Below are 23685 nucleotides of genomic sequence, written 5' to 3'. Positions count from 1 at the left end.
AAGGGAAACACCCCACAAAAAGTCAAGTGATCTTAATAAAAAAGCCCACCATCAGATTCAAGATATCTGATAACCAGTTTGTAGAGATTTCAAGCTCCTATCTACAAAAATATGTAATTTTGTGTTGTTTTTTTTTTTCAGAGAAAAAGGCCGTGGATGCGTGTCTAATTTTTACAGGTGATCGTATCAAACCAATGGTCCTAGGAGAACAGGAAAAGGCTCATTCGAGTAGAAATCAAAAGCTCTAGTAACTATTTTTAAGTGACCAATAAGATAGAACAACTAGTCTTCCTCTCATGCTCTATTCCCCTAATGACACCTGATCAAAATTTTGAGATCACCATTTGATTCAACACAATCGAAAAGTCTAATAAATACACCTTTGTGAATTAAAAGACCCCATATCCCTTTGAAAAGGGCTGTAGATTATGCAGTTTGCCCATTGTTCTAATACTGTATTTGTTGTCAAAAAATGTACGGAAATTTAAAGGGAATATTTTTGCAGGGGAGGATAATTATCCATAGGGAGGAAAGTTTTTGGAGAGAATTTTCCTTGATCAAGTTTTATACTGGGGGAAGGGATGCCATGGCATGATTTGAAAAATGGTCAGAAATTAGAAGCGAAAACACAAGTTTTTTTCGACTGAAAGTAAGAACCAACATTAAACTAAAACGAACAGAAATTATTCCGTATATGAGGAGGACTACTCCTTCCTCAGCACTCACTGTTTACGCTAAACTTTGACTTTTTTTTTAACAATCCTTTAAGCTTCTCCAATACAAGAGTCGCTGAATTTGAGTTAGAAGTGATCTAAAGAACTTTAAGACTTTAGCGTAAGGAGTAAGGGTTTGGAAAGGGGTATTCCTCTTAAGTGCGGAATAATTCTTACTGGTTTAACTATTACTGTTGCTCCTTAGTACCAGCAAAAAAAATTTTAATATATAAAGTAAGCATAGGATGAACAAAGATTTAGTCTGGAGCGCTAAGTAAAGTGGTATGAATCCATGATAAAGGGAAATAGCGAATAAGAACTTCTAAGCCCATTTCGAAAATTTTATTATTTTCCATATTTTTGGGTCTTTGGGTCTCAGAAACTGTGGGCTTATAAATATCTGTATGTCAAGCATCTTCATGATTCGAAATCCCGATAGTGGTAATTTTCCTAACAAATTGCCCGCATCGCAATAGCTTGTAAATTAATCATACAAGAAACCAAAGATTCCCAGAATTATTTTGATTTGACTTATAGGCTAATTAATTCTTTTGCTTGTAATGTTTCAAGTAAGCATGGAAGTTCTTCAGGGGCAAACCTCTTTTTACACTTCTCACACATCTTACATCTTACGCATTTGGCTATATACCTTTCAGAAACTTTGCTGCGTTTTGATGACAGTACTTGAGGGATATCAAGATGGATTGGGATATTGAGAATCGAAGCGTTGTTAATTTAAGTAGAAACTACAATCAATAGTAATCTCCTTAACACAATTTTCACTAAGTTATCATTTATTTCATAAAGCAGATCCATAATTTTTAGGAGTCCTCATTTGTTTATGAAGGTAAAAATCATAGCTATTATCTTAGTTTACCGCCAATTACCACGGGCCTTTACTATACATCGTGAAAAATTTGTACAGGGTATATGATGCTTTCATACATGGTTTCCTAAGGGTATGTTCCATAATTCAGTCATTATGAATTACCTTTAATTCTTTATTGCTTTAAGTCTAGATTGGAAGACAAATAAAGCTGCCCCATTAATTTGGTTATAATACGCAAAAGGGGTTAACATTTCAGTTCGTTATATACTTACAATGACACAAGTTGTTCGTGATTGTGTATTATATATTGCCTTGGATCGGAAATAATGTGAAAACAATTAATTATCATTAAGGATTGTTGAGTTCTGGATGACACTCTAAGCTTTATTGACTATATTCAATGTTGTCCATTAAAAGAATGTAAGAAACATACATAAATTAAGAAAAAACTGTCTTTCTTCGATTTTAGGACCGATTTATTTTTCATTAGTAAAACCTTGCTTGAGAAAGAAAGGAGAGTAAATTAGTAGTGATAATTTAATAAAGTTTTTAAATCAAGCTAGGGTTATTTGCGTATTGATGTAAAGTGCCAATTTGTGTTGCCAGATAAAGTCCCTTGCAAACTTCTGACACTTTAAAGGTAGTTCTGAAACTAATCATTTTCATTAATAAAGCTTCTTACTGAAGAAAGATTTATTCTACAGCTACTTTATTTTAGTTTTCCTCGGCTTATCATTTTCATATTCAGTAGCAAGGGCTTTCAACTTCTCTGATTCTCCGTCTCGGGTTGCTAAACACTGTGTTCCAGTAAACTCTGAAATAAAAAAAATTACCAATTAGTCGCTATTGTACCTGAGCAAACTCAAGAGGGGGTATGCTGGAGTTTATTTCCAAGTATTTGTTCCGTCCTTCTCCTAGAAAAAAAATTGCTGATTTAATCTCTAGAATCCTGTGTCTGGGTGCCCACATCAATATAAACATCATAATTACCTATTCATTTTCAGTTGGAAAACTATAGGCTCTATCACTATTTTAGCTCTATGACTATCTACTTTGGTTCTACTGCCCTAGAATGACGCATGGACGGATAATAGATAAACATATCTATTGACAAATGAACTAACCTCATTTTTATACAATCCTAATAAGGGGCGATTAATGCCAGAATTGCCACCCGCTTCATTGGACTATTTGTCTTGGCTTTTTCTACAATTAGCCATGACTTGATGCCCACAGCTATTCCATTTTAATTGAAAAATCAACGGATTTTTTAATCAACGGATTCATAATTTATAATTTATATTTGCTGTTATTGCCATTTTCTTGCGAGTAGCACATATTCCTAAGGAATTCTTCTGGTGTGTTCCTGTCATCCACAAAAAGATGATTTTGTTTCTGGTGTTTGATCATAGATTATTACTACTCTTACGTTTTTGGGTAAGTTTATGAATATCCAGTCTAACACTGTTAAAGGAACGAAGGCAAGAATTTTAGCTAAGTAACCGTGAAAACTAAGCTGAGGGCTGCTGAATTGCCCTAATTCTAAATTGCTTTAATTGCCCTACATCTAAACGTCAAGGAACTGTTTATTTTGTTGATCGCTATATTTTGTTGCAGAAGATAGCTTTAGCTAAAGCAGTGAGTTTTTTCGAAGTTTAGAATTTTTTGGAAGGTACAGGTTATAGCTATGAGTAAAAACAGGTATGGATATGCCTATGGCTATGGGTTAAGAATGGCTCTAAAAACGTGGGCGCTTCGAAAAAAAACTTTAGTAAATTTACTAAATTGTCAAAAACATTCTAGGTTTAATCGGTTTTACTAGATTTGACTTTACTAGTTTTACTTATTTGTTCTAAACCTTTAGAAAATTTGGTAATAACCATGCTTAGAATATATATTCCCTCAAGCACGAAACAGCGTCCTAAATTTCTCATATTGGAGAGCAAACACAGCTTAGGTATATCCTATCTCTTTAAACAAGCTATAGTTGTATATTTATTAAAGTAGGTATATTTTTGTTTCTTGAAAACGGTTCCATTTTTCTTTCGAAAATAGGCGTCCTGAGATTTTCTGGCCTGAAAAAACAATGTAAATAGGTCACGAGCTCGAAAAAATTTGTTAAAAGCCTTAGTTTTAGGAAAAAAACCATATGAGTAACGGCACATTTCGAGTACGTTTCAAGAGCATAAACACATCATTTTTGCCTCAGGATTGGTTGTATCATTGGAATATATATGACGCTTGCAAGGTTATACAAGAAACAAAGCTAAGTATAAAATACCAAGTGTATCGAGTCTGTTCACAAAAGGCATTTTCAGCACTTTCATAATACCTAGAGGACAAAAACGTTAATTAAAAATTGCTCAAAGTGAACAAAATGGATCATCCTGAAAATCCCCCCAGAATTATTTTCTGATTGTGCCACTGCTATGGACAGTTCAATTCTCCGGTAATCGCAAACTCACAGCAATAAAATTGTACAGTAATACAGATGTGACAAGCAGACACGACAAGGTGAGGAAAATGAAGACTGAATAATGAATCCAGGAACAAGGGAAGCGTCCAGACCTAATCACCTATTCCCCGCATGTTACGGGAAATTGAATACTGGTGAGTACAATTACAACGTTTGCAGTGGGTTCCCTTCACTATTTTGCTTGTTCCCAGGGAGAACTAATGCACCTTACTGTAATATAACACAGATGGCGCTGTAAAATACTGACAAATACAAGTGATGCGCTAATCTACATGAAAAGAAAGATAGCGCTGGTAAAAATACCCAGAGGGAAAGACCAACATGAATAGTTGGACAATATTTCTGTATTAAACGTCTATCTTTAGAGGGTAGAAAACTAGTTGAATAATAAACTCAAATGAGCTCTGCAACAATATCCAATATTCAGAAAAAAAAAAACAAATTTAGCCACAATAACACTGTGGCTTTCCTCCCTTAGACACCATTATCAGACACTTTCAACAGTGTTTAAGCAAAATCGTTCCTATATACCCAAGTATCTCGTATCGATCCTTTCAGTCTTCAGTTTACCTCATAAACTATTTTACAAAAATTAATCCATTCATCGTTTACATTGTCAAATATTAGACTCGCCAGTATTTTATTAAAGAGTTCCTGGAAATTTTTCCTGAATTTTTCATCGTTTCCATAAATTTTTCTATATACGTCGTAGCTTCCTGGAAGGTAGTTATCCTTCCTAAATTTAGCTTTAGATTAGTCCTACAAACTACAGATGGTAGGCTGCATGAAGCCGTTTAAAATCAATAAAATCGGATACCCAAGTATCTTGTATCGATCCTGCCAGTCTTCAGTTTACGATAACCTATCCGTCTCACTATCGTGTGAGTACCATCTCAACTTATGGACCCTTTAACGGCCCATCCAAACATGTATTCGTGTATCTTGGGTCTTTTCTGCTCGAATATGTAATTGGAAATACCTTTAATTCAAGGAAGAATTTTCTATTTTTTTTTGTTTGAATTTTTTAGGAGGATTGTTTTTTCTTTGGGTCTCTTAAAGTCTCTTAAAGTTTGAGTCTATTAGAAACTGTATTTTTTGTTTAGATTTTTTTTTCTCTTGTGTTGAGTTCTTAAAGGTGTAAATGTACTATGTTGAAAATATATATTTTTTCAATGTATTTGTTTCATTTTCTTACTCCCCTGTTTTTTCTCCTGGCCATAGAGCCTTTCGGGGGACTCCATATTGAAGAGTTTTTGTTGTGAATTTATTGACTGAATAAACTGATTGATTGATTGATAGAGGACAGGAAAAGTTGTAAATAATCAGAAATTTCCAAATATCATATTCGATAACAGGATTTACGTTTCGATATTCAATATCGATATTTGGTCAGATATATCGATAAATCGATATCGAATATCACCCAGCACTAATTTGACTTGAATAAAAAATTTTGAAATGAAGAATATATTGCAGATGGATACCCCCATCTTGATCAATCAACATAACCATATAGCTATTCTGAATAATGCCAACTTTTTCTTCCATGAATGTTTCCCTTGCTGTGTTGCCATCATTATTCCAAAGCCTGTAACCCCTTTTAGAACGCGCTTCGGCGTTCTTGCTGCAACTGGTTCAGTCTTTATTGACATATTCCAGAACCTGGATTAACAAAGACCGTTTATTATTCACAGGTCCGTCAATATACTGCCTTTCTTCATTATTCCTGAATCTGGCTCTAGGATCTACTAAAGAAGACAGAGCTTTTGGCACTCTCAAGTAGCAACACTAGGAAGTCATTAGTTACTAGAGCAGCTTTGACAAGGTCTGAACATCCGTGGCAATGAAATGTCCGTTTTACTGGATTGTCTGAAACAATTGATGAAAGTGATACCAAAGTAACAGGATTCTCTGCTCATCTATTGCAACAAGAAAAGAGTCACATAAAATTAATAGCTATCATCATTTGGACTTCACAACTCACAGCTAATCAGTAGTAAACATAAAGGAGTTTGAAGGGTCGTTGTTATTGTTTAGTTACTATCAATTACCAAAGTAAGAAAATGTTCCCTCTTCCAGTTGCAAACCTTAAACCTAATATGTAAACAACGGGAAAATTCCTTATCCCACGGGCTCTTGGGGCTATGCCAGCTTCAAAAGCATATTTTTTGGATTGTGTTGAACGATATCTTTACCTCCAAATTTTTATTTTACGTCTTTGGGAAGAGAGGGAGTAAAAATGACCTATAGCTAAGGACTTGGTCTCCTCCCAATTACTTTTTGCTTATAAAAGAGCACTAGAACTGTCGATTTCTCAACCGAATGAACCCCTTCATAAGTTTCCATAAGACTGCTTACATACGAAGTGGCAAAATGAAAAGTTCATTAAATAAACGAATGATACATAAAGTCTACTTCACTCTATACTTAGGCAGCGCTACTTTGCCGCCAGGACCGTGGAAAATCACCTCATCGGTGTCACCGAAACGCCAGTATTACGTTTCTACCTACCATCCTCATCCTAGATCGGGCAAGGATATACATTAAGAACCAACAAGAAAATATATTGAGAAAGTGGATTGTACAGAATCCAACTCTTAGTAGAGAATTAGGTCATGTTAGGAGCGTTTCAGGGCTACCAAAACTTTTTGGAAAAAAGTATCAAAAATAGCAGAGAGGATCATCTAAGGAATCATAATTTTTTTCATAGCTGTGACTTAAAACCAAATTTTGGCAAGTGGTCTCACCTTCTTATTTTTTTCGGTCACATTCTGTGGATAGTTTTGTCGTGAACACTTGAAGCCAGACTCAGTGTTATGTAAATAAAATTCTTAGTAGCCTGTTCTTATGGCAGAAGCCTTTCATTGCCTCCCCCAAGTCGAAATGGGTTCTTGGGTGCCTCCATATATGCCTGTTGCTTCACACAGAAATTTTCAGACAGCTCTTTTGATTAAAATCTCTTAGTAGCATGAATCCTGAGTCAGTATAATGTCTCTTCAGTCCTAGAGGACCCGAAGTCCACTAATTACCCAGTGCAGAGAGGCATATTTTGGTATAAGAGTGTGGTATGCTTGGTTCTAGCCCTCTGATTGGGTTGGAACTCTTCAGTCTCGCTTCTTAGGGTTCGTTCCTTATTGTCGTTTCATATGTTCACGCAAATTTTCAAAATATTCAACTTGCACTATATCTGAAAGAGCTTCTAGGGGGGGATCAAGATAAACTTCGCTGAGTTTGGCGTTGAGAAGAAATGAGGGGGGAGGCTAAAACTGTTTATTTCAATATAGGCCTTAAAATGATTCGGCTTTTAAGCCTTTTTTACCGCTTAGAATTCAAGGTGAATTAATTTGCAAAATACTTTACCGACAACGCCTTGCGAATCAATTAGATGATCAAGATGTAACTCTAAGAGTGTTCAGTCGCTATGGGAGCCTCCAATCTGAAGTCCGAGGGTGGGGTGAAGGAGGGGAGGGTTAAAATTTAAATAATCTACTAATGAAATGATCGGAAAAATCTTTAGTTCCATGGTGGAGCTCGATCCCTTTAGATGGAAATACTCTAACAAAAGACACTAAGAAAAAATAGAAATGAGTCCAAAACAGAGTACAAAACTCAACAGGTTCTGACACTTCATAAGATTAAACTACACTCGGCAGACTAGTTTTTAACAACTAAAACTGTAAAAAATACCAAGGATGTTTCTTCGCCAGGTATGATAAAGCAACGTTAATCGAAATACAAACAAGAATTAATTTGAAACAATCATATTTTCACAATCAATATATATAGAATAGATTATATAACAATCAATATATCTATCTATATATATTGGAGTGAATGAATAAATGAGACCCAAAACCAAGAAAAGTTAATAAACACTCTGTCAAAACAAATACTCAAGGAAAACGAAAATAAATTATCATAAAAACTAAAACAGACATATTTAAAGTTTACATTTGGTTCAAGCCTTATCCGGCAGAAATTATCAAAAAGAGTGGATGTGGCTGCTTCCTGAATTTTGTATATTGAAGACTAAAAACTACACGGATTGCTTCAAAAATTACCAAATAACGTCCCAAACATTTTTTTTAAAAGAGTTAAGCTATTAGTTTTTATTTTGCTGTTAATAATAAACATCTGGGTATCATTTTCAAACGCTTTTTCTTAAATTGTAGTTGAAAGATTACATAGGGGGTAATGAGTATACCATAAAAAACAAAATGGGTGTAAAATAACTTCTGTTTCGACAAAGGATGGATTAAAAAACAAAAATGTTTGATAATGTGATGAAGTGAAGCCCATTAATTAAAAATTTGGGGTTTTTTGGGTGGCTCATGCTCGGGTTAATGATCAAAGTTCCCCCCCCCCCTTTCAGTGTCTTTTCCTATAAAATCCTAGCTTAATGGTCTTGAACAAAGAAAACGAGTACTGTGTCTTACAGCTCACATAGTTGAAAGATTTGGTGACTATGTTTTTGGGGGTGACACCCCCCTCCCCCACAAAAAAAGTCCTCAGGAAAAGGCCTATGAGTTATACTAGTTTTCCATTGTTATCATATAAAGTTTTTTTGGAAGGGATGGTCGTATAAACTTCAAAGTGGGCTCATTGGATTTGAAATCAGAGGTTCTAGTGCCCTCTTTAAGAGTCATAAGTGTCCAGAAGGTAATTAGCCACCCTCTCGTCTTCTTTTCCTCAAATGCATCCGATACAAATTTTGAGATAGCCATTTTGTTAAAAATAAGCCAAAGATCATATGATCTTTTTTTTCGGGAGCCTGGAGCCTGGGGATGAGAGTTGTAAGCTTTGCCCCGGGGGCATACAAGATTTTTATGGAAAGGGTGACTGTGTAAACTCTAGAGAAGGCTCTTTTAATTTGAAACTGAAGGTTCTAGTTGTCTTTTAAGAATCAAAAGTGATAAAATGGCAACTAGTCCCCCTCCTCCCAAAGCCCTCTTTTCCCCAAAGGCATTTTGTCGAAATTTTGACGTAGCAACGTCACTTAAAATAGTCCAAAGAACATCTAAGACTCAAAATGACAAGAAATCATAAGCAGCACAATAGCACCGCTGAAGTAAAAAGCGGTGCGGGCACAATGCAATACTTATTATTATTTTTTTTCCTGAGCAAAGCAATTCGTATAGAAAGGGGGAAAACTGCATGACAACAGGGATAGTATGGTTTGAGGCTCTTTCTATCTCTCTCTCAAGGAGAATCCTTGAATTTTGGCCCAGTTAGCCCAAGCCGATACTGAAGTGATGTCTCTGTTCCCGGGATGCCTTCTTTTCAACTTAAATAGTAAGTATAATCAAAGCTAAAATTGCCCTCATTCGAAAAATCTTGAACAACTTTCAAGGTTTGCTTCTATTCCTATTCTATGATTTGGTGCCCCTTATTCTATCTTATTCTATGTTATTTTGTCACCGATATTGACATAAGGTGGCCAGCTCCACCTTAAAAAGACAAATGGCTTAAGGTTTATATCCATTGTGAATGCTTTTGGTAACCTTATTCCTCGGCAGTCCTGCAATTTTGATGTTTCAACGCAGGGTGACGATTTTGTTATACATTCGATAGCTGAAATTCAGGTTTATCAATTCGCAAGATTACATTTTCCAAATTTACCCCTTTTTAGGGCTAATTCTGTTTCTAGTCCTATTTGTAGATATCTATCCGACAGATCATCAAAACTTCGCTGAAGACTAGCTATTGACTGGTACGGATTTAACAGATCGTCCGCATAACAAAGCACTGATGTCTCCATCCGCTTTGAAATGCAACCAACAGGTAGGGTAATCTGTGCAGGAAGAGACGCCTTGTTGTAGATAATTGGTGATGTGATGGCTCCTTGCTTTATTCCGACGAATAAACGGAGCTCACTATCCGAAAGTACATTTCCCAACTTCAAACAAAATTTTAGATGCATATGCATATAATATAATGGGAAAATTATATCAAGACTAACACCATGGCTATGCAACTCTAACATGGCCTGCGAGTTGACAAGGGAACCAAAAGCATTCATAACACCGCTGACCCTCATGCCGACCACACTTGTCAAGAAGGAATTCTCTTTGGCAGATGAACTCTAAGCTCCCACAAATAGTTATTTATTGTTTACATTTTCATGAGTTTAATGTTTTCACACTAATTCATTCTGTGCGGATGAATTAAATTAATTTTTTTCGCTATATTTGATGTTAAGTGGCTGCTTTGAAAGATGTTTACAAAGCGTCTTTTAGTCAATAACACAAGTATTAAAAAGAAGTCTTTGAGATTTCAAGTTGGACCTATGATAGATAAAATATGAATATAATTTGGCTGAAAATGACAGATTTATGGATGGTTGAGGGACATATTCATGGACCAGAAAGTTGGCAACCTTGTTATGACACAGCCTTTGCGCAAGCGCAATGACAAATGTTTCCGATGGAAAACCAAGTAGCAACTGAAACTATGGCTCTGACATATATACTTCTGCAGATGTATTGCTCTGACGGTCCGTCACCTTGCTTAATTACAAGCTATGAAATGTGTGTCATGTTTGGAGAAACAATTTGCTACTTTATTATATTTATGCTGTGCCCAATGAATATGTTCCTTGAGTATCCAAATTATGTAATTATTAGCTGTAATTTATCCATCTCTAAAACTGGAGATATTTTTCGTTCTATTGTGACCAAAAACGCTTTGTAAAACTTTTTCAAAGCGGCCAGTTAGCATCAAATATAATGAAAGGAATATCCATATAAAAAGTTCAAACAAAATGATTTAATTACATAAATCCCTTACTTTGGAGAAAATCTTACTTGCTTACTTTCGGCGGGAACCAGACGAAGAACTGTTCTGCCCAGCATCAGTAGACTTTAGAATTGAGTCTGACGAGAACTTCGATCTGACAGCTACAGCTTCCTCACCGATACTCAGCCTCTCTCTATCCCATCTCCTACTATGACTAAGGAAGCCTCCGCACGGCTCAAGATCCTCTTTGAGTTTTTGCTAAATTTGTTTCATCTGTCCTCCCCAATGTTGTCTTCAGCATGATACTGGCTCGCAGATAAGGTCGTCTCAACATATCGTACTTTGGGGCTGCCCAAGAGGTGGGCGAGAGGTTTGAGGTGACGTATATTAAGGGTATGTGATAGCTCTTCAGTCTAGCCACAGCGGCTTCTTACTTCGCTATTGGATATTCTAGACCATCTTCTGATTCAAAGTATAAAGGGAAGCCAGATGTGATCAAACGAGTCCAGAGCTTTAGCTTCTACAGCCTTCAGCGACCATGTGTCACTGGCATTCAGTAGCACAGTTCGCGTGGATGCTCCTTAGACTCTGACTTTGGTCTTTATCGAGATTACATAAAAAAAAACTAGTTTTTTTAACTGAAAGTAAGGAGCGACATTAAAACTTAAAACGAACAGAAATTACTCCGTATATGAAATGGGTCTTCCCCTCTGCAATCCCTCGCTCTTTACGCTAAAGCTTTTAATAGTTTTAAAAAGCAGAATTGTGGCAAAGAGTCAAACTTTAGCGTAAAGAGCGAGGGATTGCCCCGTGACTTGTCTTCTGGCAAAAAATATTGAAATTTTCAAGCAAAATTCATTTTGCTTGTGCATGATTGTTTGTACCTGCCTATATGTAAATGAGTTTAATCAAAAACCCTAAGAAAAAGTTATATCACAGGAAAATAAAAATATAATTTTGCCAATTCAATGGAATTAGTTTAGGCCAAGAACGAAACAAAATTTTCCGGATACATCCAAGAGACAATTTGGCTTGAATTTTTAGCTGAGCAGAATTGATTTTAACAGATGGGACTATTTTATCCAACTAGAAGCCTTAAAATTACAAGTGTTTCCAGGTGTGTTCCACTTTTTTAATAGATGGTTTGGAGTCTTTACATTTGTAGGATCTCCAGCATTTGGCTTGAGTATGATGGTTTGTACTAGTCTATATATAAATGATTTTAATAAAAAATCCTTAGAAAATTTATACCACAGGAAAGTAGGAATATAATTCAATTAATTCAAAAGAATAAGTTTAGGCCAAGCAGATAAAATTTTGTATCCAACTAAATACAAGAGACAATTTGATTTGAAATTTTAGTTGAGCAGAATAGATTTTAACAGATGGGATGATTTTATTCTACAATACTAGTGCTTCCAGGCATGTGCCTTTTCTAAATAGATGCCATTGAGCCTTTATATTTATTAAATCTCCAATGCTTGGCTCCTGCTAGTATACGACGGTATGTACTAGCCTAAATCAAATAGCTTTAATCAAAAACCCTAAGAACAAAAGGCTAAACTAATAGAAAATAGCAATGCAATTCAATATAATCCAATTGCTTTAGGCAAAGTAGCAAAAGCTATATACCCAAGGGACACTTTGACTTGAGATTCAAGTTTGATCAGAATAGCTTCTATCAGATGGAATGATTTTATTATACTAAAAACCTAAGAATTACAAGTGTTATAAGTCATTTTAATAGTAAGAAAAAAACGATGTAAACAAAGATATTATGTAAACAAAGCTTGCAAAACTGCAAGCATTAGGTGCTCCTTTTGTAGCTTAGGTAAATAAAGGAAATTAAGATTGCACTGCTGTGAATATCAATTACTCATTTGAAACTATTAAAAGAATGCCAATTTACCTTGAAGTATTTAACAGTCCTGACTCGCAGCTCTAAAGTTGCTGTCTCATCACAGACAATCATTCCCTTTGGATGCATCTGAATTGCTGAAACTGTCCACATATGGTTCACACCCTCTTCAACTGCTTTTGATAAAGCCAAAGCTTTATGAGCTCCTGTTACTAGAATCATCACCTTAAATAAAGTGGCATTAAAATCTCGCTTGGAATAATATCACTATAATACTGGTGCTTGGGAACGAGTTATAGGTCCTTATCTCTTTGACCGTTCTTCTGAAGCACCTGAAGCACTACCACATACAGACATGGATAAATATAGGACTAACCGTACAGTTTAATCTTTTGAAAGGATTTATGCAATTGAAAGCTTCTGTGGTATCTTTGTGATAACTTACTTCTTTAGCCTCTGTAGGAGGAGTTCCTACTCTTTCCGAATGAAATAAAGTTTAATCAAGTATTACCAATAAAACATTACAATCAAAAGGGACAAGGCTGAGAACATTTACCTGAGTTTCAAAAATGATGAAAGAGAGAGAGAGAGAGAGAGAGAGAGAGAGAGAGAGAGAGAGAGAGAGAGAAAGAGAGAGAGAGAGAGAGAGAGAGAGAGAGAGAGAGAGAGAGAGAGAGAGAGAGAGAGAGAGAGGAGAGAGAGAGAGAGAGAGAGAGAGAGAGAGAGAGAGAGAGAGAGAGAGAGAGAGAGAGAGAAGAGAGAGAGAGAGAGAGAGAGAGAGGAGAGAGAGAGAGGAGAGAGAGAGAGAGAGAGAGAGAGAGAGAGAGAGAGAGAGAGAGAGAGAGAGAGAGAGAGAGAGAGAGAGAGAGAGAGAGAGAGAGAGAGAGAGAGAGAGAGAGAGAGATGAGAGGAGAGAGAGAGAGAGAGAGGAGAGAGAGAGAGAGAGAGAGAGAGAGAGAGAGAGAGAGAGAGAGAGAGAGAGAGAGAGAGAGAGAGACAGAGACAGAGACAGAGAGACAGAGAGAGAGAGAGAGGAAGAGAAAGAGAGAGAATAAATGCTAGGTACACCAGATCACAAAATTGCAAACCCCTCATTGCAACTAGCAAAGATTGCAAACCCCTCATCGCTGATGATGATTGTAGCCTAACAGCCTATTATTACTTACAAGTACCCCACTATGTCTTACCACTTAAACCAAATTGGTCTTACCATCAAATACGCCACAAACAAATAATAGGTATACCAACTAGCAAAGGTTACGAACCCCTAATTTCCGAAGATGATTATGAGCTAACAGACGACTGTTGCTTAAAACAGTGGTTCCCAACCGGTGGTACGCGTACCCCAGGGGGTACGCGAAACCCTCGCAGGGGGTACGCGAAGGTCCCAAAATTAATTTAGGTTCTACATCTTTAAAACTTGTTTCTGACTCAGTTCCAACATTTCCCTCAAAATCAGATAACATAACCCATTGTATGTAATTTCAGACTCATTTTCAAAACTTTCGCTTTCAGTAACCCGCAAATTTTTCTCCATAGCCGTAAGGTCTCGATTTAAACTCAGCGGGTTCAGTATCTTGTCATCTGTTGAAACACGAAGTTCGTGAATTGTGGTTGCAAACAAAGATGGATATATTCCTGATCAGGAATAACAAGAGGCCGAATGATGGTACCCAAAACTCTGAACCTGCACCTAAGAAGAAGAAATATGACGAATCATCGGTCAAAGTGCGTCGATATTTGTCAGAATACCTAGGGCTCGATTTAGTGCGACAAAGTCTGATCCAGTGAATGCACAGTGCGTTCTTTGTGGTCAAGTCTTGGCCAACAGTTCCATGAAACCTGCGCATATGAACCGGCTCGGTAAGCCCATAGAGTTTTTCAAGCGTAAATAAGAACATTCGCTTGTAACTGTTTGGAAATTGCAAAAGTGGCATCAGTTTCTTCAAAGGCTCTCCGGGCTTCGTATGCTGTTTCATATTTAGTGCGAAACAGAAAAAAACCGCACACCATCGCCGAATGTCTGATATTACCAGCACTAGTGAAAGTCAGTGAAATAATGTTTGACACGAAAACTGCTACTGCCCTTCAGTCTATACCTGTGTCGAACAATACCATTTCAAGAAGGATAGAAGACATTGCAAGCAATATTGTCATGCAGGTTATTGAGCAAATAAAGTTGACGAAGATGTTTGCGTTACAGCTTGACGAAAGCACGGATGTGTCAGGTGAAGCCCAGGTGATCGTCTTTGTTCGATATCAAGATTGTTCTGACATAAGAGAAAATATTCTGTTTTGTCAAAACCTACAGTCAAGAACAACACGAGAAGAACTATTCAAGGTGATTGACAAATTCTTCGCAGAAGGGGGCATCTTGTGGGACTGGTGTCTATCAGTTTGCAGTGATGGAGCTGCCGCCCTAACAGGGAAGAATAATGGGCTCATGGCCTGGATAAGGAAGAAAAATCCAAAGGTGAAGTGGTTGCACTGCATCATTCACAGGCAAGCTCTTGCATCGAAAAGGATGAACGCACATCTGCACGAGACCCTCAACGAGGCTGTAAAAGTGATCAACTTCATCAAAGCCCGACCACTGAACTCAAGAATGTTCAAGTTGCTGTGCCAAGAGATGGGTTCAGAACATCAACATTACTTCTGCACACAGAAGTTCGCTGGTTGTCTCGTGGGAAGATTTTAAACAGACTTTTCGAGCTTCGACAAGAAGTTTATATGTTTCTTCTGGAGCAAAGATCTGCATTCAGTTCACTTTTTGAAAACCAGGACTGGGTCTGCTGGCTGGCCTATCTTGTGGATATTTTCGACAAACTGAATGACTTGAATCTGTCAATGCAAGGTTTCCGGACGGACGAACTCTCCCTGAATTCGAAGATGTGTGCTTTCATCAAGAAATTGGAGTTCTGGCTTAAAAAGGTTCAAAGAAACAGCGTTAGTGTCTTCCCGACCCTTGACAAGTTTGCGGACGATAGTGAAATTGATAACCTCAACACAATCTGTGATTGTAATCGGGAGCATCTGACAAAGTTGCGAGATGAACTTGTGTCATATTTCCCATCGATTATGAACCAAGATAGAACGCAGGATTGGATCCAAAATCCATTTGTTGAAGAGGTGACCTCAAGCTCCGGTCTTAGTGACAAGCTTACAGAGAATCTGATCGAACTTGCCAGTGATCGCGCCTTAGAACTGAAATTCCAAAATGTAACTGTTTCCCAGTTTTGGCTGGAGGTGAAAGGAGAATACAAGGAACTAAGTGAAATCGCCATGTCTGCTTTGTTACCATTCGGATCCACTTACCTTTGTGAAGTGTCATTTTCGGCAATGTCATTGATCAAAACCAAACACAGAAACAGACTGAGTGTACAAAATGACCTTATAATTGCCGTTAGTGACATCGAGCCAAGATTTGATAATATTTTAGCAAAAAAGCAGCCTCAAGTTTCTCATTGATTTTGTACGTACATTTAAGCACCGTCATACTGGACAATAAATCTCGTGTTTTTGAAAATCTGATTTTAGTTAAGAAAAAAGTAAAACAACGATTCTCAAGAAAGGGGTACGCAAACTTTTTGGGCCTTGACTAGGGGTACGCGGACCGAAAAAGGTTGGGAACCACTGGCTTAAAACTCCCCTATATGTCTCACAATTGGTATCGGTCTATTTTTGGTTTCAGTATGTACCTTACTACTGAAGTTGTCACCCCTTTTAAAATTTCAAATCGGTATATCTCATGAAGAAATTTTTCTAGCAAAAAATGGATACATACACTTTGATCAGCTCATCAAGAGCTATCGATTGCCGTCGAAATAAAAATCTATCTGTCTTAGTTCAAAAGTTGACTTTTTTGCCATAGGCCAAGTTTCTAACGTCATCACTTAGAAAGAAGCAAACGATAAACTCTAATTTCCTTAGTAATGACTGAACTTTTAAAGTTTCAGAGGCACATCTGATACCATTTCTGTATTGGCCTATTTTCGTTTTCAGTTTACTACTGAAGTTGTCAACCCCTTCAAACTTTCAAACTGATATATCTCAAGAAGGAATTTTTCTACCAAAAAATGGATGGCATATACTTTGATCAGCTCATCAAGAGCTATCGACTGCCGTCGAAAAAAAAATCTGTCTTAGTTTAAAAGTTGACTTTTTTGCCGTAGGCCAAGTTTCTAACGTCATCACTTAGAAAGGAGCAAATGATAAACTCTAATTTCTTTAGCAATGAGAGAACTTTTAAAGTTTAAGAGGCACATCTGATACCATTTCTCTACCGCAATACCAAGTACGAAAAACCGAATGATAAACTCTGCTGAAATCACGAACAGAAGTGGGTAGAAACAAAAGATTTTTGGCCCCAGGCAAGAGTTCTACGAAGCTTTCCAAAATGTACAATCCGGCTAAAGTTCCACACTTTCTGTAAATACCGCGGAGGTTAGGCCCTTACCACTTTCTAGGAATAAGCTGAAATCGCGGTGCTAGTAAAAAAAAACACGACAAAACCAAAGTGTTGCTCTCGCAACACAATTATATACTTTATCTTAAATCTAAAGACTTCATACTTGAAGATCCAATATATAGCCTGGGGGTTATAACCAGGACCTATCTCTTAAAGCAATCATTCTCGCCCCCCCCCCCCTCACTCACCTCTTTTGAATCCATGACTGTACCAACTCCTACAGTAAGGGCACGTGTTGGAACCTTTGTGATGTCATTGTCAAAAAACCGTGCATTTGCACGTATAGTGTCGTAAGCTAAAGTTTTAACTCTTGTTCGGGAGCTTAGTGAAGAGCCTGGTTCGTTGAAAGCAATATGCCCGTCCGGACCTATACCTTAAAAGAAAAGTAGGCATAAGGATTGTGGAAATAAAGAACATTCAGGATTAGCCATCATTTTAACCTCTCCCCAAAATAACTGCACTTTTGTAAAAATTCTTATTTGGTCGGATGATTATTTTTTTTGGCATCCAAAGCCTTATCTTTTTGCATAGATATCAAACAGTTCGTGTCAACGAACTGTAGTAAGCAGCAACCCGGCTCAATGCTGATTTTAAATATATAGGTTTCATCAAGTTTAGTCTTACCCGTCAAAAGTTGCGAGCCTGAGAAAATTTGCCTTATTTTAGAAAAAAGGGAGAGAAACCCCTAAATGTCACAGAATCTTAACGAAAATCACACCATCAGATTCAGTGTATCAGAGAACCCTGCTGTAGAAGTTTCAAGCTCCTATCTACAAAAATGTGGAATTTTGTATTTTTTACCAGAAGACGGATCACGGATGCGTGTTAATCTTATTTTTTTCTGCAGGGATAATCGTATCGACCCAGGGTCCTAGTGTCACGATAGGGCTCTTTCTAATGGAAATTAAAAGTTCTAGTGCCCTAAAAAAAATTGAAGGGTACCTAGACCCCCTCCCACTCTCATTTTTTCCCAAAGTCACCGGATCAAAATTTTGAGATTGCGATTTTGTTCAGCATAGTCGAAAAACCTAATAAATATATCTTTCGGGACAACTTAATCCCCCATAGTCCCCGGGGGAGGTGCTGCAAGTTAAAAACTTTGACCATTGTTTACATATAATAGTGGTTATTGGGGAGAGTACAGACGTTTTCAGGGGCACTTTTTCACGTTGAGGGGTGTGTGTCGGGGGGGGGGGGGAAGGGTTAATTGAGAGGATCATTCAATGGAGGAATTTATCATGAGGGAAGATAATTTCCATGAAGGGGCCGCAGGATTTTCTAGCATTATAAAAAACAATAATGAGAAAATAAATGAAAAAAAGGTTTTTTTTAGCTGGAAGTAAGGAGCAGCACTAAAACCTAAAACAAACAGAAATTATTACGTATGTAGGGAGGTTCTTCTCCTCCACAATTTTTTCTCCGCAATACGCCACAATACCAAGGGCAACTAGGCCTCCTCCCTCACCCCCTTTTTTTAATCAAAATCGTCCAATCAAAACTATGAGAAAGTCATTTAGCCCCAAAAAATTTAAAATGCAAATTTCGTTTTAATTATTCATGTGCGGTGAGCCAAAATCAAAACAAGCATTAATTCAAAAACGTTCAGAAACTAAACAAAAAAAAAGCAAGTTTTTTTTTAACTGCAAGTAGAGAGCGACATTCAAACTTAAAACAAACAGAAATTATCCCGTATATGAAAGGGATTGTCCTCTTCTCAACGTCTCACTCTTTGCGCTAAAGTTTTTTATCGTTTAAAAAGTAGAGTTGTGAGAAAGAGTCAAACTTTAGCACAAAGAGCGGGGCGTCGAGGAGGGGAAAACCCCTTTCATAAACGGAATAATTTATGTTCGTTTTAATTTTGAATGACGCTCCTTACTTGCAGTTAAAATAACTTTTTTTTTTTAACTTAATCTTAATAAGGGCTAAACATCACGATTTTTTTCTCATCTGGAAGTTACATTACATTTTTCATGGTTGAAAATAAAGGATATGATTTACAACTAAAAATATATATTTTTTTGTCTTTAATATTCATAAGTGTCGCAGATACTGTCGTGCTTGGTGCAAAATATGCGTCCAATGAATCAAGCTGTTAAAAAGGATCGACGGACATTCATCCACACTTCATTCAAGACTTGAAATTTACACAAGCGCAAACTTTCCCAGAACTTGAGGAAATATGAAAATACCGGTTGAAAAAAAAAAATTAAATCTTGCTCCCTCCCCCGATGATTTAATCGTAATACGTGTCTCATCTTTGGCAGGGGTATCAATTCACGAAAATGTAGAAGTTAGGCAAACATTCGCTTTGCAACTTAAAAAAAATGAAAATGCCAAAAACATATTTTCGAAGTCTAGAGGAGGGAGGGACAAATATGATTTTTTTTTCCTATGAAAATACCAGTAGAGGTGTTTCTAAGATTTAGGCAGGAAAAAAGTAACTTAGCAGGTACCATAAATTGTAATAGCTTTTGTAAATTACTCTTAAAATTAATTTATCTGCTTTATTCACTTGGAAAAAGTATGAATATAGACTAAGATGACCCATTTAGAATAGATGAACCGATTATAGTAAGATAATTTATCAACATATCAGACAGTTCGTGGTAACAAACAGTAAAGAATTGAATGATGCAGCTCGATAGTAAACGAAACTCTAAGAAACAGAGTCTTGATAACAAAAGACACATCAAAAGAATATATTTTCGATGCATATTCAAAACATGTAAAATTCATCAAATTTAATTTTACTCATCAAAAGCTACGAGCCTGAGAAAATTATCCCAATTAAAAAAAAGGACATATACCCCCAAAACGTCAAGTGATATTAATGAAAATCACACCATCAGATTCAACGTACCAGTGAACCCTACTCTAGAAGTTCCAAGCTCCCATGTACAAATATGTGGAATATGTGGAAAACGGAGCCTTGATAACAAAAGACACATCAAAAGAATCGAATTTTGATGCATATCCAGAACCTGTAAAATTCATCAACTTAAATTTTACTCATCAATAGCTACGAGCCGGAAAAAATTTGCCCAATAAAAAAAAGGAGATATACCCCCAAAACGTCAAGTGATATTAATAAAAATCACACCATCAGATTCAACCTACCAGTGAACCCTACTCTAGAAGTTTCAAGCTCCCATGTACAAAATATGTGGAATATGTGGAAAACGGAGCCTTGATAACAAAAGACACATCAAAAGAATATATTTTCGATGCATATTCAAAACATGTAAAATTCATCAAATTTAATTTTACTCATCAAAAGCTACGAGCCTGAGGAAGTTTTCCCAATAAAAAAAAGGACATATACCCCCAAAACGTCAAGTGATATTAATAAAAATCACACCATCAGATTCAACCTACCAGTGAACCCTACTCTAGAAGTTTTAAGCTCCCATGTGCAAAATATGTGGAATATGTGGAAAACAGAGCATTGATAACAAAAGACGCATCAAAAGAATCGAATTATGATGCTTTTTTTGCAAAATATGTACAATTCATCAAATTTGATTTTATTCATCAAAAGCTACGAGCCTGAGGAAGTTTTGCCCAATAAAAAAAAGGACATATACCCCCAAAACGTCAAGTGATATTAATGGAAATCACACCATCAGATTCAACATACCCGTGAACCCTACTCTAGAAGTTTCAAGCTCCCATGTACAAATATGTGGAATATGTGGAAACAGAGCCTTGATAACAAGAGACACATCAAAAGAACCAAAATTTGATGCATATTCAGAACGTGTAAAATTCATCAAATTAAATGTTACTCATCAAAATCTATGAGCCTGAGAAAGTTTGCCCGATAAAAAAAGGCGATACACCCCCAAAACGTCAAGTGATATTAATGAAAATCACACCATCAGACATCAGATTCAACATACCAGTAAACCCTACTCCAGAAGTTTCAAGCTGCCATGTACGAAATATGTGGAATATGTGGAAAACAGAGCCTTGATAACAAAAGGCACATCAAAAGAATCGAATTTTGATGCATATTCCGAACGTGTAAAATTCATCAAATTAAATGTTACTCTTCAAAAGCTACGAGCCTGAGAAAATTTGCCCAGTAAAAAAAGGAGATACACCCCCAAAACGTCAAGTGATATTAATGAAAATCACACCATCAGATTCAACATACCAGTAAACCCTACTATAGAAGTTTCAAGCTGCCATGTACAAAATATGTGGAATATTTGGAAAACAGAGCCTTGATAACAAAAGACGTATCAAAAGAATCGAATTTTGATGCTTATTTAAAATATGTAAAATTGATCAAATTTAATGTTACTCATCAAAAGTTACAAGCCTTAGAAAATTTTCCCAATAAAAAAAGGAAATACACACCCAAAACGTCGAGTGTTATTAATGAAAATCCCACCATCAAATTCAACATACCAGTGAACCTACTCTAGAAGTTTCAAGCTCCCATGTACAAATATGTGGAATATGTGGAAACAGAGCCTTGATAACAAGAGACACATCAAAAGAACCAAAATTTGATGCATATTCAGAACGTGTAAAATTCATCAAATTAAATGTTACTCATCAAAATCTATGAGCCTGAGAAAGTTTGCCCGATAAAAAAAGGCGATACACCCCCAAAACGTCAAGTGATATTAATGAAAATCACACCATCAGACATCAGATTCAACATACCAGTAAACCCTACTCCAGAAGTTTCAAGCTGCCATGTACGAAATATGTGGAATATGTGGAAAACAGAGCCTTGATAACAAAAGGCACATCAAAAGAATCGAATTTTGATGCATATTCCGAACGTGTAAAATTCATCAAATTAAATGTTACGCTTCAAAAGCTACGAGCCTGAGAAAATTTGCCCAGTAAAAAAAGGAGATACACCCCCAAAACGTCAAGTGATATTAATGAAAATCACACCATCAGATTCAACATACCAGTAAACCCTACTATAGAAGTTTCAAGCTGCCATGTACAAAATATGTGGAATATTTGGAAAACAGAGCCTTGATAACAAAAGACGTATCAAAAGAATCGAATTTTGATGCTTATTTAAAATATGTAAAATTGATCAAATTTAATGTTACTCATCAAAAGTTACAAGCCTTAGAAAATTTTCCCAATAAAAAAAGGAAATACACACCCAAAACGTCGAGTGTTATTAATGAAAATCCCACCATCAAATTCAACATACCAGTGAACCTACTCTAGAAGTTTCAAGCTCCCATGTACAAATATGTGGAATATGTGGAAACAGAGCCTTGATAACAAGAGACACATCAAAAGAACCAAAATTTGATGCATATTCAGAACGTGTAAAATTCATCAAATTAAATGTTACTCATCAAAATCTATGAGCCTGAGAAAGTTTGCCCGATAAAAAAAGGCGATACACCCCCAAAACGTCAAGTGATATTAATGAAAATCACACCATCAGACATCAGATTCAACATACCAGTAAACCCTACTCCAGAAGTTTCAAGCTGCCATGTACGAAATATGTGGAATATGTGGAAAACAGAGCCTTGATAACAAAAGGCACATCAAAAGAATCGAATTTTGATGCATATTCCGAACGTGTAAAATTCATCAAATTAAATGTTACTCTTCAAAAGCTACGAGCCTGAGAAAATTTGCCCAGTAAAAAAAAGGAGATACACCCCCAAAACGTCAAGTGATATTAATGAAAATCACACCATCAGATTCAACATACCAGTAAACCCTACTATAGAAGTTTCAAGCTGCCATGTACAAAATATGTGGAATATTTGGAAAACAGAGCCTTGATAACAAAAGACGTATCAAAAGAATCGAATTTTGATGCTTATTTAAAATATGTAAAATTGATCAAATTTAATGTTACTCATCAAAAGTTACAAGCCTTAGAAAATTTTCCCAATAAAAAAAGGAAATACACCCCCAAAACGTCGAGTGTTATTAATGAAAATCCCACCATCAAATTCAACATACCAGTGAACCTACTCTAGAAGTTTCAAGCTCCCATGTGCAAAATATGTGGAATATGTGGAAAACAGAGCCTTGATAACAAAAGACACATCAAAAGAATCGAATTTTTGAAGCTTATTCAAAATATGTGAAATTCATCAAATTTAATTTTACTCATCAAAAGCTACGAGCCTGAGAGAGTTTTCCCAATAAAAAAAGGAGATACACCCCCAAAACGTCAAGTGATATTAATGAAAATCACATTCAACATACCTGTGAACCTTATTCTAGAAGTTTCAAGCTCCCATGTGCAAAATATCGCTTTTTTTGTTAGAGGAAAGATGACGGATGCGTGTTTATTTGTTGTTGTTGTTTTTTCTGACGGGTGATCGTATCAGACAGGTGATCGCACAAGGTCGGTAGAGGGCTCATTTTATCCGAATTCAAAATTCCTAGTGTCCTTCTTAAGTGGTTGAAATATTAGAGGGCAGTTAGCCACCTTTCAATGCTTATTTTTTTCCCCAAAGTCGTCCGATCAAAATTATTGAGATAGCCATTTTGTTCAGCACAGTAAAAAAATTCAACTATTATGTCTTTGAGGATGACTTGACCCCCCACAGTCCCCATTGGAAGGTTGCAAGCTATGAACTTTACCCATTATGAACA

General features: G+C 36.5%; 1 protein-coding gene across 2 annotated transcripts in view; it reads right to left on the bottom strand.

Moving 5' to 3' along the window:
* Positions 1–2217: 2217 nt before the first annotated feature.
* The window catches only part of LOC136038023 (glucosamine-6-phosphate isomerase-like), a 48267-nt gene continuing 26799 nt past the window's right edge, over positions 2218–23685 (bottom strand). For both annotated transcript variants that reach the window (XM_065720963.1, XM_065720971.1), the window contains 3 exons: positions 17268–17452; positions 12663–12836; positions 2218–2356 (listed from right to left, as the gene is read on the bottom strand). In XM_065720963.1, the coding sequence (XP_065577035.1) occupies positions 2333–2356; positions 12663–12836; positions 17268–17452 (383 nt within the window). In that variant the 3' untranslated portion in view covers positions 2218–2332. The remainder of the gene's footprint in view (positions 2357–12662; positions 12837–17267; positions 17453–23685) is intronic.

The sequence above is a fragment of the Artemia franciscana genome, chromosome 2 (genome assembly GCF_032884065.1).
Source record: "Artemia franciscana chromosome 2, ASM3288406v1, whole genome shotgun sequence".
Lineage (NCBI taxonomy): Eukaryota > Metazoa > Arthropoda > Branchiopoda > Anostraca > Artemiidae > Artemia > Artemia franciscana.
The sequence above is the reverse complement of the archived record's forward strand: the minus strand, read 5'-3'. Positions and strand labels throughout refer to the sequence as shown.